The sequence below is a fragment of the Hyperoodon ampullatus genome (genome assembly GCF_949752795.1).
Source record: "Hyperoodon ampullatus genome assembly, chromosome: 4".
Classification (NCBI taxonomy): domain Eukaryota; kingdom Metazoa; phylum Chordata; class Mammalia; order Artiodactyla; family Ziphiidae; genus Hyperoodon; species Hyperoodon ampullatus.
The window spans coordinates 170,863,555-170,877,093 of record NC_136917.1 but is presented as its reverse complement, the minus strand read 5'-3'; the positions used below and the strand labels follow the sequence as shown (position 1 = coordinate 170,877,093).

Sequence of the window (13,539 nt, the reverse complement as noted above, 5' to 3'; positions counted from 1 at the left end):
TAAAGCAAGTGTGCTTATAACTTAGAAATACCTACTGAAATATTATGGATGAAATGATATATTAGCTGGGATTTGCTTCAACGTATTTGGAAGGGAAGAAAGTGGGTGATGAGTGAACACCGTTGACCACAAGTTGATAATTACTGGATCTTGGTAATGGGTATACAGGGGCTCATTATATAGATTCTCTCTACTGTTGTATAAATCTGAACATTTCCATAATTAATGATAAGAGGAAGGTCATTCATTATACCAAAATGCTCACTTCCAAGATTTCCTTTTTTTAAAAAAAATTGAAGTATAGTTGACTTCCAATGTTGTGTTAGTTTCTGCTGTACAGCAAAGTGATTCCATTATACATATATATATTCTACATTTCCTTTAATGAGTGGCCCCAGTGCTTGCAACTTTCAAAAAGTCCAGCACCCACCTTTGCAGGAATATAGCTCTTTGAAGGAAACCTCTGCTCACGAACACAGAATCACTAGGGCACAGCACAGGTGGATCACTCTCTCGCTTTCTCTAATCTCTTTTTTCTCCATCATATTATTTGCCTCCCAGGGACCAGAGATTACCCATAAGCTCCATGTAACCCACTGACTATTCTAGTCTGGCTCTCACTGTATGGTAGCATTTTCTGAATTAAATTGCTGTATCAAGGTGATTTCTGCAGCAAAGTGTGACCCGTCCAGAAAATGCCTCAACTAGTGAGGGTGGTCATCACCTCAGATGCCAAGGGGTCTGCGGAGGGAGGCTGTGCTGTGGCTGATTCTGTTGCTCAGTGAGGCAACCAAGGGCATCTTCTTTCCATCATTCTGCTCGGCCCCCAGAGCGTTGGTCCCCTCTCTTTGTTGGCCTCAGCGTGGCTGCAGCAGTGCCAGGCATCTTATATAACTGTGTCCAGCGGTGAAGAGGGGAGTTTCCTCTTGGATGTCTCCTTTATGTTCACCTTGAAGACTTTCCCAGGAGTGTCCGGCAGCCTTTCCCACAGGTCCTGTCCTCTAGGACAGAGTCGTGTGCCGTGCTTATATTGGTGCTGGCAGGGAGAATGAGACCCCCAGGAGTGACGTAGATGTGGCATGATTCAGCCTCTGATCCAAGGAAGGTGGGCCCTTCCTGTGTACCTGGCCATGCTGACACCTGGGCAGAAAGGGGGCTCTGCCTGCTACAACAGAGGGGGGCAGCAGGGCCAAAGGACTTGAGTGGGCAACCAGCAGCACCTGCCTACAGGTTGACATTTCAAAACAGGACATTTCAGGCTTACGTCTGCATTTCCAGTTTCCTGTGAGAAAGGCCATCTCTGGTACCTTGGGTGAGTCCTGCATTCCTGCCAGCTGGAGAGCAGCATCTGTGGTCCTTTACGGCAAGCAGGTGCTCTCCAGGTCCCCTCGTTCCCACCATTCCTCATTCATGTCACTCTGGGGCCCTAATTATTCCCTTCATAGCATCCCATGACCCTTGAAATGTGACTTCAGCTCTTCTATCAAGGGGTGAAGGCTACTTTCCCACCCCTTAAATCTTGCCAAGGCCTTGTCACCTGCTTGGGCTCATAGAATTGGGAGGAAGTGAAGGCATGCCAGTCTGGGCTCGTGCATGCCTGCTTGCTCTCTTGAAATCCTATTCAGCCACCCTGAGAATGAGCTGGGGCCAGCCTGAGAGGTAATGAGAGACACATGGGCCAGTCAACCCTGGTGTGCCAATTGCTAGCCAGCCAACTGCCAGCCCTGTGAGTGTGGACACTCTAGGTCAGCCAGTCTTTGGTGTACCCTCTAGCTGACTGAAGCATCTAAGCAACCTTAAGCCAATTTCAGCTGTGTCTGACCCAGATCAGCAGAACCACTCAGTTGATCCACAGACTTGTGAGCAATACCAAACGCTTATTTTAAGCCACTGAGTTTGGGGGTGGTTTGTTACTCAGCAGTAGCTGACTAATACACACACACACACACACACACACGTGCACACACACACACACACTGATTTTTTGTCAGTTACTTATATTACCTAGTCAGTTCCTGTGAGCAGTTGAGTTTGGAAATCTTGGATCAGGCAGAGGTTTTCAAACTTTACTGTGCTTAAGAATTGTCCAGGGAATTTACTTAAAATACTGATTCCTGGGTCTCACTTCTAGAAAGTTTCAGTAGATTGAATGAGCCCCAGATCCCTGCATTTAAACCAGCATGTCTGATTCTGGTACAGAAAGCCCATGAAACACACTTTGGAAACCATTTGTTCGTGAGAACACTAAAACCATAATGTAATCTCAAATATCACCTCTCCTTTAATATCAGGAGAGAGAGAGAAGAGTGGGTTTTGGCCAAAAAGGGTAAATGTTGGGCTTCCTGTGAAAATTGATAAGCAAAGAGAAAGACCTCCCCTGCCCAGAGTCTCAGAGACTGCATTTTGCCCTCAGTGTTGTTTCTTGATTTACGTAAAGAAATATACTGCTTCTAATTTACATAAAAGATTTCTGATCAAATGCATAAACATCAAAATCTGGATATAATTACAAGAAGTGGACTGGTGGCTGATGAATCAGACTAAGGGGGATTAGCTAGAGGCAAACGGCAAAGACAGAGTGGGAGGTCATGGGGGGGAGCTTGAAATGTTGAAAACAAGTAAACAACGACAACCCGTGTACTAGATCCTGGAAGCTCGGCAAGGCAACTTCCTGCTTTCCTTCCCATTGGGTCGGTTAGGTGACCATTGGTCACCCCACCAGTGCTCACTGAGGACATGTCATGTGCCAGACACCATCCTTGAGTTGGCACCCAGCAGGGAAAAGGACAGATAAAAATTCTTCTCCTTGTGGAGCTTATATTCCAACGGGGTGAGGGGACACAGACGACAAACAAGGTAAACAAAATTTATATTAGATGGTATAGTGGGTTGAATTGTGTCCGCCCCCCCCCCCACAAAAAAAGAGATACGTTCAAGCTCTAACCCTGGGTACCAGTAGAATGTAACCATATTTGGAAATAGGGTCTTTGCAGATGTAGTCAAGTTAAGATGAAGTCAACAGCGTGAGTCCCAACCCAATGTAAATGGTATTTTTATAAGAAGAGACACACACACGGGGAAAACTCCATGCACCGATGGAGGCAGAGATTGGAGTGATGTACCTACAAGCCGAGGAGCACCAAGAATTGCTGGCAACACCAGAAGTTAAGAGTAAGGTTCTCCCACAGAGCCCTCAGAGAAAGCACGGCCCTGGCAACACCTTGATTTCAGACTTTTAGCCTCCAGGATTGTGAGAGAATAAATTTCTGTTGTTTTAAGCCATCTGGTTTGTGGTATTTTGTGATGTGGCCCTAGGAAACTAACGGAGATAAATGCTAAGAAAAATAAAGCAGGGTAGGGTAGTAGGGAGTGTTGAAGACTAGCTTTGTAGTTTGAACAGAGACACTTGAAAGTCCTCACTAAGACCTGAGAGTGGGGAGGGACATCTCGGGGAAGAGCATCCCAGGCAGATGTAACAGCAAGTGCAAAGGCCCTAAGGTAGGAGTGTGCCCACTGGCTTGTGACTTGATCAGGCTAGGATAGGGCACCAGACAATGCAGGGACTTGTAGATCATAGTAAGTTTGAGTGAGAAAGAAAGCCACCAGAGGGTTTTGAGCAGAAAAGTGGCATGATCTTATTTTTTTAAGTCCACATTCTTTTTTTAAAGGATCACTCAAGTGGCTGTAGGGAGACAATGCCAAAGGGGTAAGAATGGAATGGGGGAAACCAGCTAGAAGGCACTGTTTAAAATAGGCTAAAAATATTGGTGGCTTGAAGGGGGGTGTAGGTAGGGGGTAGGGTGGACTGAGGGTAGCTGTAGGGCTTTGGCTGTTTCCGAAGGTGAAGCCAAGAGGGTGTATTGGTTATGGAGAGAGAGGAGGCTGGGATGACTCCAAGAATTTTGGCCTGAGTCACTGGAAGCAAGGAGTTCCAGAATAGCAACTGACTTGCTTGTGTGCGATTTTCTGTAGTTTATTTAACTGGACGTGTTCTAATACTTGATCATAATTTCCACATGTACAATACACAGGTACTGAAAAACGTCTGAACCGAAATAGCCACTTTTATCAAGTAACATCATCTGGCAAAAAACCTTAGTATGCAATACACGGACTTTTCATGTCGGTACAAGGTTTGAGGCGTCAAGCACTTAGTAACGTCTACTCATCTCTGACACAGACGAGGAACAGGCCATTTGAAATACGCCTTGTTCCCACACATTTAACAGGAATGGTGCCCAGGCGCTGTGGGAGTGAGGCACACAGCCTCAGGGCCCTGGCTCGGTGCCGTGAAGTCGCCTGGCCCGGGAACGCATTCCCCGGACTCAGGCCAGGACGCGGGTGTGTGTGTGTGTGTGTGTGTCCCCGCGGGGCCCGGCAGGCAGTCTGGGCTCCCATGGCACCGGCAGGCTTGCTTTGGATCTCACAGACTGCGTGGTTAGCTTTGCATTCCAAACAATACTATTGTCAGACCCGGCTCAGAGCATCCTCTGGACACGGGGAACTCAAAGAGCAGACAGCTGGGCAATTCTCCAATGCATCCTGCGAACCTTGTGCCAGCTCAAACAGCCAAGGCCACGCGCCCGACACCCACGTACACGGTCTGTTTCTCTGATGGGCAGCACTGCCAAGCTTGCCTCGGGAAATCGCTCCAGTGAGCTAAGCTGAACGTTTTAACACCCGTTTCTGCATAAAAAGTCATTTTTAAATGAAACTAAAATAGCCTGTGAGGAAACCGGCAGATTAGGGTTCTGCCAGGGCACCCCTGGGCCCCGCTCCTGGCAGCCGCTCAGGGGCCGGTGCCGGCCGGGCGCAGGGTGTGAGACCTGCTCTTCCGGGAGGACGCCGGCGAGCACTTGTAAGGGCGCCGACACGAGGGACCGCAGCGTGACCGGCGGCACGCAGGACCCTGATGGACGGGAGGGGGCTTGGGGCATCTCTGTCCTTTCCCTGGAGCAGCGACGGGACCGCAGTGGGGCCTGTCAGTTCCCTACGCAGGTCTGGAGGGTCGGCCGGCGGAGGGCGAGGACCCCGCACGGTGGTGCGGAAACGTCCACCGGCAGCGCCGGCCTCGCGTTCCTGCGCACGCGCGGCGCGGCTAGGCGGCTGCCGGTACCCCAGGGCCAGCGCGCATGTCTCCACGCCTCAGCCTTGCGCGGCGGAGGGAGGTGGGGCTGTCGGCCGCTGCCGGGCCGAGGGTGGCGCGTCGCCTCGTGGCTTCTCCGTGCCCCACCGCAGCCCAGTTTGGTCTAGAAAGGCCCACGAAACCGCCGCCGTCGCCGCCCCCCTCCAGCCCCTCCCTGTCGCGTATCCTTCCGTCGCGGTGCCCCCCGCGCCCTCCCGCCCCCCGGCCGGCCCTCGCCCAGGAGAACCCCAGTACGCAGGCGCGGTAACCAAGGCGGCGGTGTCTAGTGAGGATTTGAAATCGGCCGCGCGTGCGCACTGGATTCCCGGCCCCGGCAAGGGCGGCCGCGCTTCCTCCCCGCCCGCCCCCGCCCCGCTCCCTCCCCGCCCCTCATTGGAGCGGAGGCGGCGGCGCCCCCTCCTTCCCCAGCGCCCTGTCGCCGCCGAGAGTGTCTTTTCGCCGCCGCCGCCGCCGCTGCAGGAGGGCTGAGCGAGCGGCGCAAGCGTGATCGAGGGTCGGGCGCACGGCGGCGGCCCTCCCGCGGGTCCCGGGCTGCGCGGCGCCTGGGCCCGCCCCCTCGGCCCTGCCGCCCGCCCCCTCCGATGGCCTCTCCCGCCAGCCCGAGTGGAACGCCGCCGCCGCCGCGGCCCCCGCGCCCGCCCCGCGCCGCGTGAAGGGAGCCCGACAGGCCTGAGCAGCCCGCCGCGGCCTGCCCGGGTCCCTCCAGGCCGCCGCGAGCCGGGACCCCGACGGGAGCCGCCGCCGCGAGCCGGCGTGAGCCGCGGCGCAGGCCCGCCCGCCCGGCCGTCCGCCCGGCCGCGCGCGGCCCGGCCGTCCGTCCGTGCGCGGCGCGGCCGGGGCTCGGGGCGCGGCGGGGGCGGGGCCGGGGCGGACGGGCGCGCGGGCCCGCGGGGCGGCGTGTGGATGGATCCGCGCGTGGCCTGGATCCAGCCCGAGCAGAAGGGGCCGGCCAATGCCCTGTGGATGCAGATCTGGGAGACCTCGCAGGGCGTGGGCCGCGGCGGCTCGGGCTTCGCGTCCTACTTCTGTCTCAACTCGCCCGCACTGGACACGGCAGCCGCGGCGGGGACGGCCGGGCTGGGCGGCGGCGGCCTGGCTGGGCCCGCGCTGTCCGCCGCGTCGCCCCCGCCGCCCGCGCCTGGCCCCGCCGCGCTGCCCCCCGCGCTGCTGACGGCGCTCGGGCCCGCGGCTGAGGGCGCCCGGCGCCTGCACAAGTCGCCGTCTCTGTCGTCGTCGTCCTCGTCCTCGTCCAACGCCGAGTCGGGCACGGAGAGCCCCGGCTGCTCCTCGTCGTCCTCCAGCAGCGCCTCGCTCGGCCGGGCGGGAGGAGGCCGCGGCGGCGCCTTCTTCCACTTCGCCGACGGTCCTTCGAGCGGCCCCGGCGCAGCCAACGGGCACCCCGGGCCGCGCGGCCCCGCGCCCGCCGGCTCCCCGCCGCAGCACCAGTTCCACCCGAGCCGCCGGAAACGCGAGAACAAGGCCAGCACGTACGGCCTCAACTACCTGCTGTCCGGCAGCCGCGCGGCCGCGCTGAGCGGAGGGGGCGGCCCCGGGCCCCAGGCGCCGCGGCCCGGCACGCCGTGGAAGAGCCGCGCGTACAGTCCGGGTATCCAGGGGTGAGTGCGCGCGGCGCGGTGCGGCGCGGGGACCGGGGAGGGGGGCGGGGTGGCGGCGCCCGCCCGTGGGGGTCCCGGCCCGGCCGGGCATGCCACCCCGCCGCGGGGCTCCCCGGGCAGCGCCGCGGGAGCTCGGAGGTCCCCATCCGGGCTCCCGAGGGTGGATGTTGGAGGCTAACATCCGACTCCCTGGGAGGTTGTTATTTCCATTTTAAACTCCTCTTAACAAACGAGTGAAATGTCCGGATTCTTGCACTAACAGTGTAGGCGAGGGACCCTTGAGTCCGATTTGTGCAGATGTTTTCCTTTTCTCCCTGGCGAAACTGGAAAGGAGGTCGCCTAACTTTCTCTCCATCTCCTCCCACCCCACCCCGACAGGTTAGGGACCTTTTGTCAAAGTGGGGTGCAGATAGGTGTGGAGTTTGTTACCTTGCAGAGAATTATAGTATTGCCAGGAATTTGAATTAAGTGGAAGGTAAATATTGGTTAAATGTTAACTTTATTTCTCCGCGGAAATTCATTTGAAAGAGGATTAGATATTTTGTAACGATACAATTTAACCAACAGCGAATTTAGAAATGACATTTTCGGGAGGGGGTTTCAATGTTACGGTTTAATTTTGTGCCGAAAGTGACACATAGCATCGTCTGCAGTTTGTTTTTTTAAACAAGTTAGTAGCATTCAAAGAAAATAAAAAAACGTTTGTAGCAAATACTTATTCTCTGGAAGGCGTCACCTCTGCTTTACGTATTTCCACATCAGCCTAAAGGGGATTAGAAGTTCCTTTTAGGGTTAGTGCAATTACAGACGCAAGGAGTGGTGAAAAAGGTGTGTGTGTGTTGTGTTGGAGCAGTCCCAGGTGACGCTGCTCAGGTGTGAGTGCTACTTACCCAGCCCTCTTACCTTCCTGTGCTTTTCTGAGCACCCTCCTTGTACAATCTCCTGCTGACTTAAAGGGCACCTAATGATTTTCTTGGGTGTTAGGGTTGGAAAACATTAGAGGCTTAGAAATTTCCTCAATTGCTGGGTATTGAAATTGTCTCTTCAAGTAACTTTTTCTTTTCATAGGTCTGTTTATTCTGCTTTGAAGTGTGTTGTAAAACACTTAAGTTGATTCTACTTTAGAGAGTGTATGATACACAGTAATAGCTGCGTTCTGCAACTCGTTTCACCTGGTGTGGGTTGGAAGCATTACTTTCTTAAATTCCTTGAAGCCTTGAGCATGCACGCCCCAGGGAAGAGCCCAGACTCCTTTTCTTTCTCTTTCTCCAGTTCTTACTTGTAGAACTTTCTAAGAAGAGGTGGTGGGGACACAGTTTCTTCCTTTCTTTCTTTCATTTATTTATTTTTTTGGGCAGTGTTGGGTCTTCGTTGCTGCGCACGGGCTTTCTCTAGTTGCGGCGAGCGGGGGCTACTCTTCGTTGCGGTGCGCGGCTTCTCATTGCGGTGACTTCTCTTGTTGCGGAGCACAGGCTCTAGGCGCGCGGGCTTCAGTAGTTGCAGCACGCGGACTCAGTAGTTGTGGCTTGCGGGCTCTAGAGCGCAGGCTCAGTAGTTGGTGGCGCATGGGCTTAGTTGCTCCGCGGCATGTGGGATCTTCCCCAACCAGGGCTCGAACCCGTGTCCCCTGCATTGGCAGGCGGACTCTCAACCACTGCGCCACCAGGGAAGTCCCGGACACAGTTTCTTGATGTATGGCGTTAAACGTAAGAGTTCTTTGGGGGACCTGTAGGTTTCCAGCCTGTCTTGTAACTGGAATTGACTGTGTTTTAGCACTTGGGAAACAGAAGGCGCATGGTCTTCGCTTGTAGAGCATTTTTGGGCCCAGACCGTCTGGAGCCCCGCTTCTTCCTCTCATGATCTGGTAGCAGTGCCAGTGTGATGCCCTTGTGCAAACTGCTCAGGCTCTGGAAGCTGTTTCCTCACCCATAGTTTCTAGTACGCCTCAGTACATAGGTTGCTATCGCTTTCCTTAGCAAATGAGCCTACTACCTTCCAGGTGCTGCCCTGGGATCTGGGGGAGGGGTCGGCATGGGAGACACAGCCTCAGGACCCTGACTTGGAAACCTGAGTCCGGGTTGCCCGCACCTAGGGCCCGTGAGCCCTGCCTGTCCAGTCTCTCTCTGCCTGTCCTCCTCACCGTCACGTGGCCTGTTGTCGTCTCTAGTGAGGTCGCTCACGAACCCCAAGGTGGTCATCACGCCTTCTTGCCCCCCTTGGACCGTTCCCGGCGCGGCCAGTGAGCTTCTCTCCTCTGGCAGCAGCTTGGGTCAGGTCCCACCCCCGGGCACCTCCCTCGCCCCCCTTAGGTTAGAGGCAAAGCCTGATACCCGGTCTGCTTCCCGGGTGCTGCCCCTCTGGGCCCTGCCTGGGGTCTCCACTCCCTCTCTGTCAGGGTCTTCCGCCTCTACCCCCATCAGCCTGTTAGAAGTGGGCTCCAAGTCGCGTAGGGCTGAAGAGTGGGCTCCGAAGTGGCCGGGAGTTCTGTGTTTCGGGCCACCTAAACAGGCGGGCCGTGTTGGCTGCCCTTCCTTGCCCGCCTCTGCGTGTGGCCCTGGGCCTGTCCATTCTCTGCTGTCCCTGCCTAGAGGAGGAGCCTGCTAGGCCTGCCTGTCACGTGCCTGGAAGGGTGCGTACCCTACGCTTGGTTCGCCGCTCTGAGTCCTAGCGGACCGCCCATCTAGAAGGGCGGAGCGGAGGAAGGGTGCTCCGGAGCAGACATTCCCACGCCCGCTGGGCTTCTCCAGCTAACTTTCTGGTATAGAGAGGTAGCTGTGTCTGGAACTTGCTCCAGGCTACCAGCTTACCCAGAGTGATGAGGAAGGCTACCAGAAGGGCTCTCACTTGTGGCTTAGAAAGGGAAAGAACTGAGATAAGAGATCGCCTCGGCCGGCCAGCAGAAAAGAATCTTGTTGATGAGAAGTTGCTCAGCCCATCTAGTCTCAGGACAGCATTTCTGGAAAGACAGTGTCTGCAGTCCTCAAGAAAGGGTAAGCAGTTGCTGGTGGGGGGGAGTGTGAGTAGCGCCAGCTGAACCCCACTGGGCCTTTGCCTGGTAGCCCATGTAGCAGCTGGCGCCATCCCTTCTTTCTTGGGGGGGTTTCTGCCCTTGGGAACTTTGCCTGGCGGCCGCCTTGTAAGGTGACCAACCTATTTGCATCCTGAATAAGACGAAGAAAAAGCAGGTGAAAGTGGGCAGGAATTAGTGCGAGAACCTTCAGAGCGGAGAAGGTCACATTCTTGTCTTGGAGCTGCTGCTGGTTCTAGTTCTTAGTCGGTTTCCTTGGTTGAGCTCTCCGTCTTGAGACTGACCCTGAGCATGTGTCCTGGCCTCTGGCTGCCGTCACTCTCTCCGGCCCTTGTCTCCTGACCCAGCAGTACTTTGTGACCTTGCCTGGGTCAGTCTCAACAGCTTCAGAAACCTTCCCAGTTCAAAGGTAAAGCGAAGTCCTGCATAAGTGAGAGTGGGAGAGTGGACCTCAGATACTCTGCCGCACCCTTCCTGGTGCCCTGTAGACCCCCGGGAGGGAGGTCCTGGAATGGGAGAGAACCCAGCGCCCTGGCGGATGCCTGCAGTCCGGGCCCTGTCCTGGCTTGTGTTCAGCGTTTGTCCTCTCAGGCCTGCCCGCGGTGTGCAGGGCCACACGCAGCACCCTCCCTGCAGGTCCCCTGACAGTATTTCATTTTTTTTAACATCTTCTGTTCCCTCAGAGAAAATTCACTTAGCGTGAAGTTTGTGAGAAGCCGACAGATGTCGTTTCAGAGGAGAGGCCCGCGTGCCCCGCTGGGCCCCGGCCTGGGTTCTTTCTAACTCCACGCGTGTTCTCTTTTCTCCTTTCTCCCGAGTCAGTGCCTGGAGAAGATTCAGGATCCCTCCTCTCCCTCTGTGCCTCCAGCCTGACGTGGCACTACCTGCAGTCCAACGAATGGCCTCCCACGGCTCGTCCTTAGGGGACCAGTGGGAGGGCACAGGTGAAGGTCCAGCAGGACCCGCCACGGACCATGGCTGTCGCCACTCTTGTTGCCTTGGTCTCCTTCTTATCTCTTCCTGTAAACGTCCGGGGATGCACAGGAATGGTTATTGCGCGATGGTGGCACACGTGGGCCTTGTTTTCTGAGTGTTCATCCTTGGAGGCCCCGAGGGTGATGCGCTGGGCACGCGTTTGCTGCTGCACTGACCGTTCGTGAAATTAGCTCCCCCTCGGACACTCCTCCCTGAGTGGAAGTCGCATCCTTGTCCCTGCCCCTTGCGCCACGGCCAGTCTCTCTGCAAAGTGAAATTGAAAATCCAGCACAAGATGGTGGCTGTGACAGTGGGGGAAAGTGATGCCTGGGCGCTGGTAAAGGAGGACGGGCAAAGCTAGCATAACTGACGCTCGGAGACGGGGCTGCCGAGGAGGGGGAGGGGCGGGACGGAGCTCTGGAAGTGGAGGGTCAGGATATTAGGAGCCTCTGAAAAGTGGGCCCTCGAACGATCTTGTAAAAAATGGCCTCCCGACTGCTCCTGCTGTGGAGGTCAGGGTGGGATAAAGCGGACGTCCTGCTGCTGTGAGCTCTGGATGGAAAAGCAGTGCCAGGGCAATGCCATTGCAGCCGCTTAGATGTGACACGTGGTTGTGACTTAATTGCTCCTAAACGTATTTTTAAGTGTTTTAAAGTAAACAAGTTTTTCAGAACTTAAGATCTGTTTTTCAAAGTGAAGTCTCAGACCTTCTTTTGGTCGCTGTTTAATATGAAATGTTGGCCCCCATTTTAAATGGATTCATGTAAATACAAGGGGAGATAGCAGTCATCCTTGGAAAATAAGGCTTTGTGTGCCGTGGTTAGGTCATCATGGTTTAAGATTTGGGTTTTTGGTTGTGAAGTAGAAGAGGGTTCTAGTAAACAAACAAACACCTATGATGTTCAGATTCAGAAACTTGATTTTGATGGTACAGCCAGAAGGCAGGCTCACCGGGGAGGGGTGACTGTATCTCTCACTGGAGTCATAGGAGGTTGTCATAAGCCACGGCGTCACCTGGAAATTGCCACTGGCCAGCACAGCTGTGCAGAGGCCTGCCTAGAAGACTCTGGTCAGCTTGTCAGGGATTTCTTCTCTCAGAAGGCTGCTGAGTGGGTGTGGCACCCGAGGAAGGGCAGGTGGGTGGTCTCGGTAATCGAGACAGGTGCCCCAGACATCTGCCCCCAGTATGAACGAGCCTCCCAGTGAGGTGCTCACAGGTGCCTCTCCCCAACGGCTTGGGATTTGCGCTAAAAATGAAATGTCTTATGCTAGGATTTTCATGCTGCACTGGTTTGCTGCTGCTGTGTAACAAATGTCCACAGGCTCAGTGGCTTTACAACAGCACTCACTGATGTGTCGCAGGTCCTGTGGGTCAGAGGTTGGCGCTGGGGGCTGGGTTCTCTGCGCAGGCACTCCGCTGGCTGAAGTCTCGGGGCTGCCCACTGTGTTCTCTGCCGGGGCTCAGGGTCCTCCTGCGAGCTCACTCCTGTTATTGGCATGATTCCATTCCTTGCAGTTACAGGACTGAGGTCCCTGATTTCTTGCTGGCTGCCCTCTGGGGCCTCTCTCAGCTCCTTTAAGCCACCTGCATCCTTTGGCTCGAGGGCCTTCCATCTTCAAACCCACCACAGGGCTTTGAATCTCTAGATGGCTCTGCCAGCTGAAGAAAGCCTCCTGCATTAAGGGCTCATGGAGTTGGGTCAGGTCCACCCAGGTGACTGTCTGTGTTTAGGGCACGTAATCATACAGCGTAATCACAGAAGCAGTGACAATTTCATCATGGCCGCAGGTGCCAGGGGTCAGGGTACAGAATCTTCTGGGGGCTGCCTGCTGCACGTGCAGGTGTTCTCTCGTACGTAGACTTCTATGCTGTGGGAACGCAGGTTGTGTTTTTCTTTTCCAACACTTCTCTCCTTTGACTGGACTCCAGCCCATCACGATGACTCTTGCAGATTGTCTGTCCTCTGGCTTGGTTGTCACCCCTGAACTCAGGGACAGCCAGAGTGATCATAGCTGTGAGTGCCTTTCTGTGCCTTTCTCACGTGGACTGTTCTTAAAATGTCATCTGAGAAGAGGTTATGTGAAAGCCATGGGGATGAACATAGGGAAATTACAGTGATTGAAAAGTCCTGTTTGTGAGCTGTCCTGCACCGGTCAGCTTAGGAAAGGTGCCGCTCCTGTGCTGGGGGAGGGAGGTCGATGACTCACCCACGTCGCCTCCCTAGTCAGTACCTGGATCCCCGCAGGCCATCCTTGCTTTGCAGAAGAGCCTGCACCCCTTGTCCTGCAGCGCAGGGTAGTGGGGGTGGCGTCCTGCCCAGAAGCCCCGCCTCAGAGCTCTGTCCTTTCCTGTGGAGTCACTGCTCCTCTTAAAAGCTGACCGCTGCTCCCCCGGGTCTCTTCGGGGGAAGATGGGCTGCGTCCTAGCCTGCATTCCCAGTGCCAAGCGTGCACCAAGCCGCTGCTGAGTAAGTGTCTGGTGAGTGAGTGAATGAAAGAAAGAAAGGAAGAGAGAAAGACTCTGGCAGCTTAGAGGGGCAAGTGAGGTGCGGCCAGTCGGCAGAGTTTAAATAAACCAAATGCTAAAAATAACGTTTGCTGTTTGTCTTAGAATTTCTGCAGACTTGATTGCCAACTCTGAAGTTATTTAAATGCAGAGTGAAGTAAAATCTCTCGCGGTGTATCTGCCTGAAGAGCGTGGTTAAATCAGCTTTATGCCTTGTGACAGGATGTAAAAACAAAACATTCAACAGAAATTCTAGTCTCCGTTAGAA

At 55.1% G+C, this 13,539-nt stretch overlaps 1 protein-coding gene across 2 annotated transcripts in view; it reads left to right on the top strand.

The window, feature by feature from the left end:
* Window positions 1-6,049: 6,049 nt before the first annotated feature.
* The window catches only part of TENT4A (terminal nucleotidyltransferase 4A), a gene marked incomplete at both ends in the record, with an annotated part of 42,046 nt that continues 34,556 nt past the window's right edge, over window positions 6,050-13,539 (top strand). For both annotated transcript variants that reach the window (XM_079703945.1, XM_079703944.1), the window contains one exon: window positions 6,050-6,762. In XM_079703945.1, coding sequence (XP_079560071.1) covers window positions 6,050-6,762 — 713 coding nt within the window. The remainder of the gene's footprint in view (window positions 6,763-13,539) is intronic.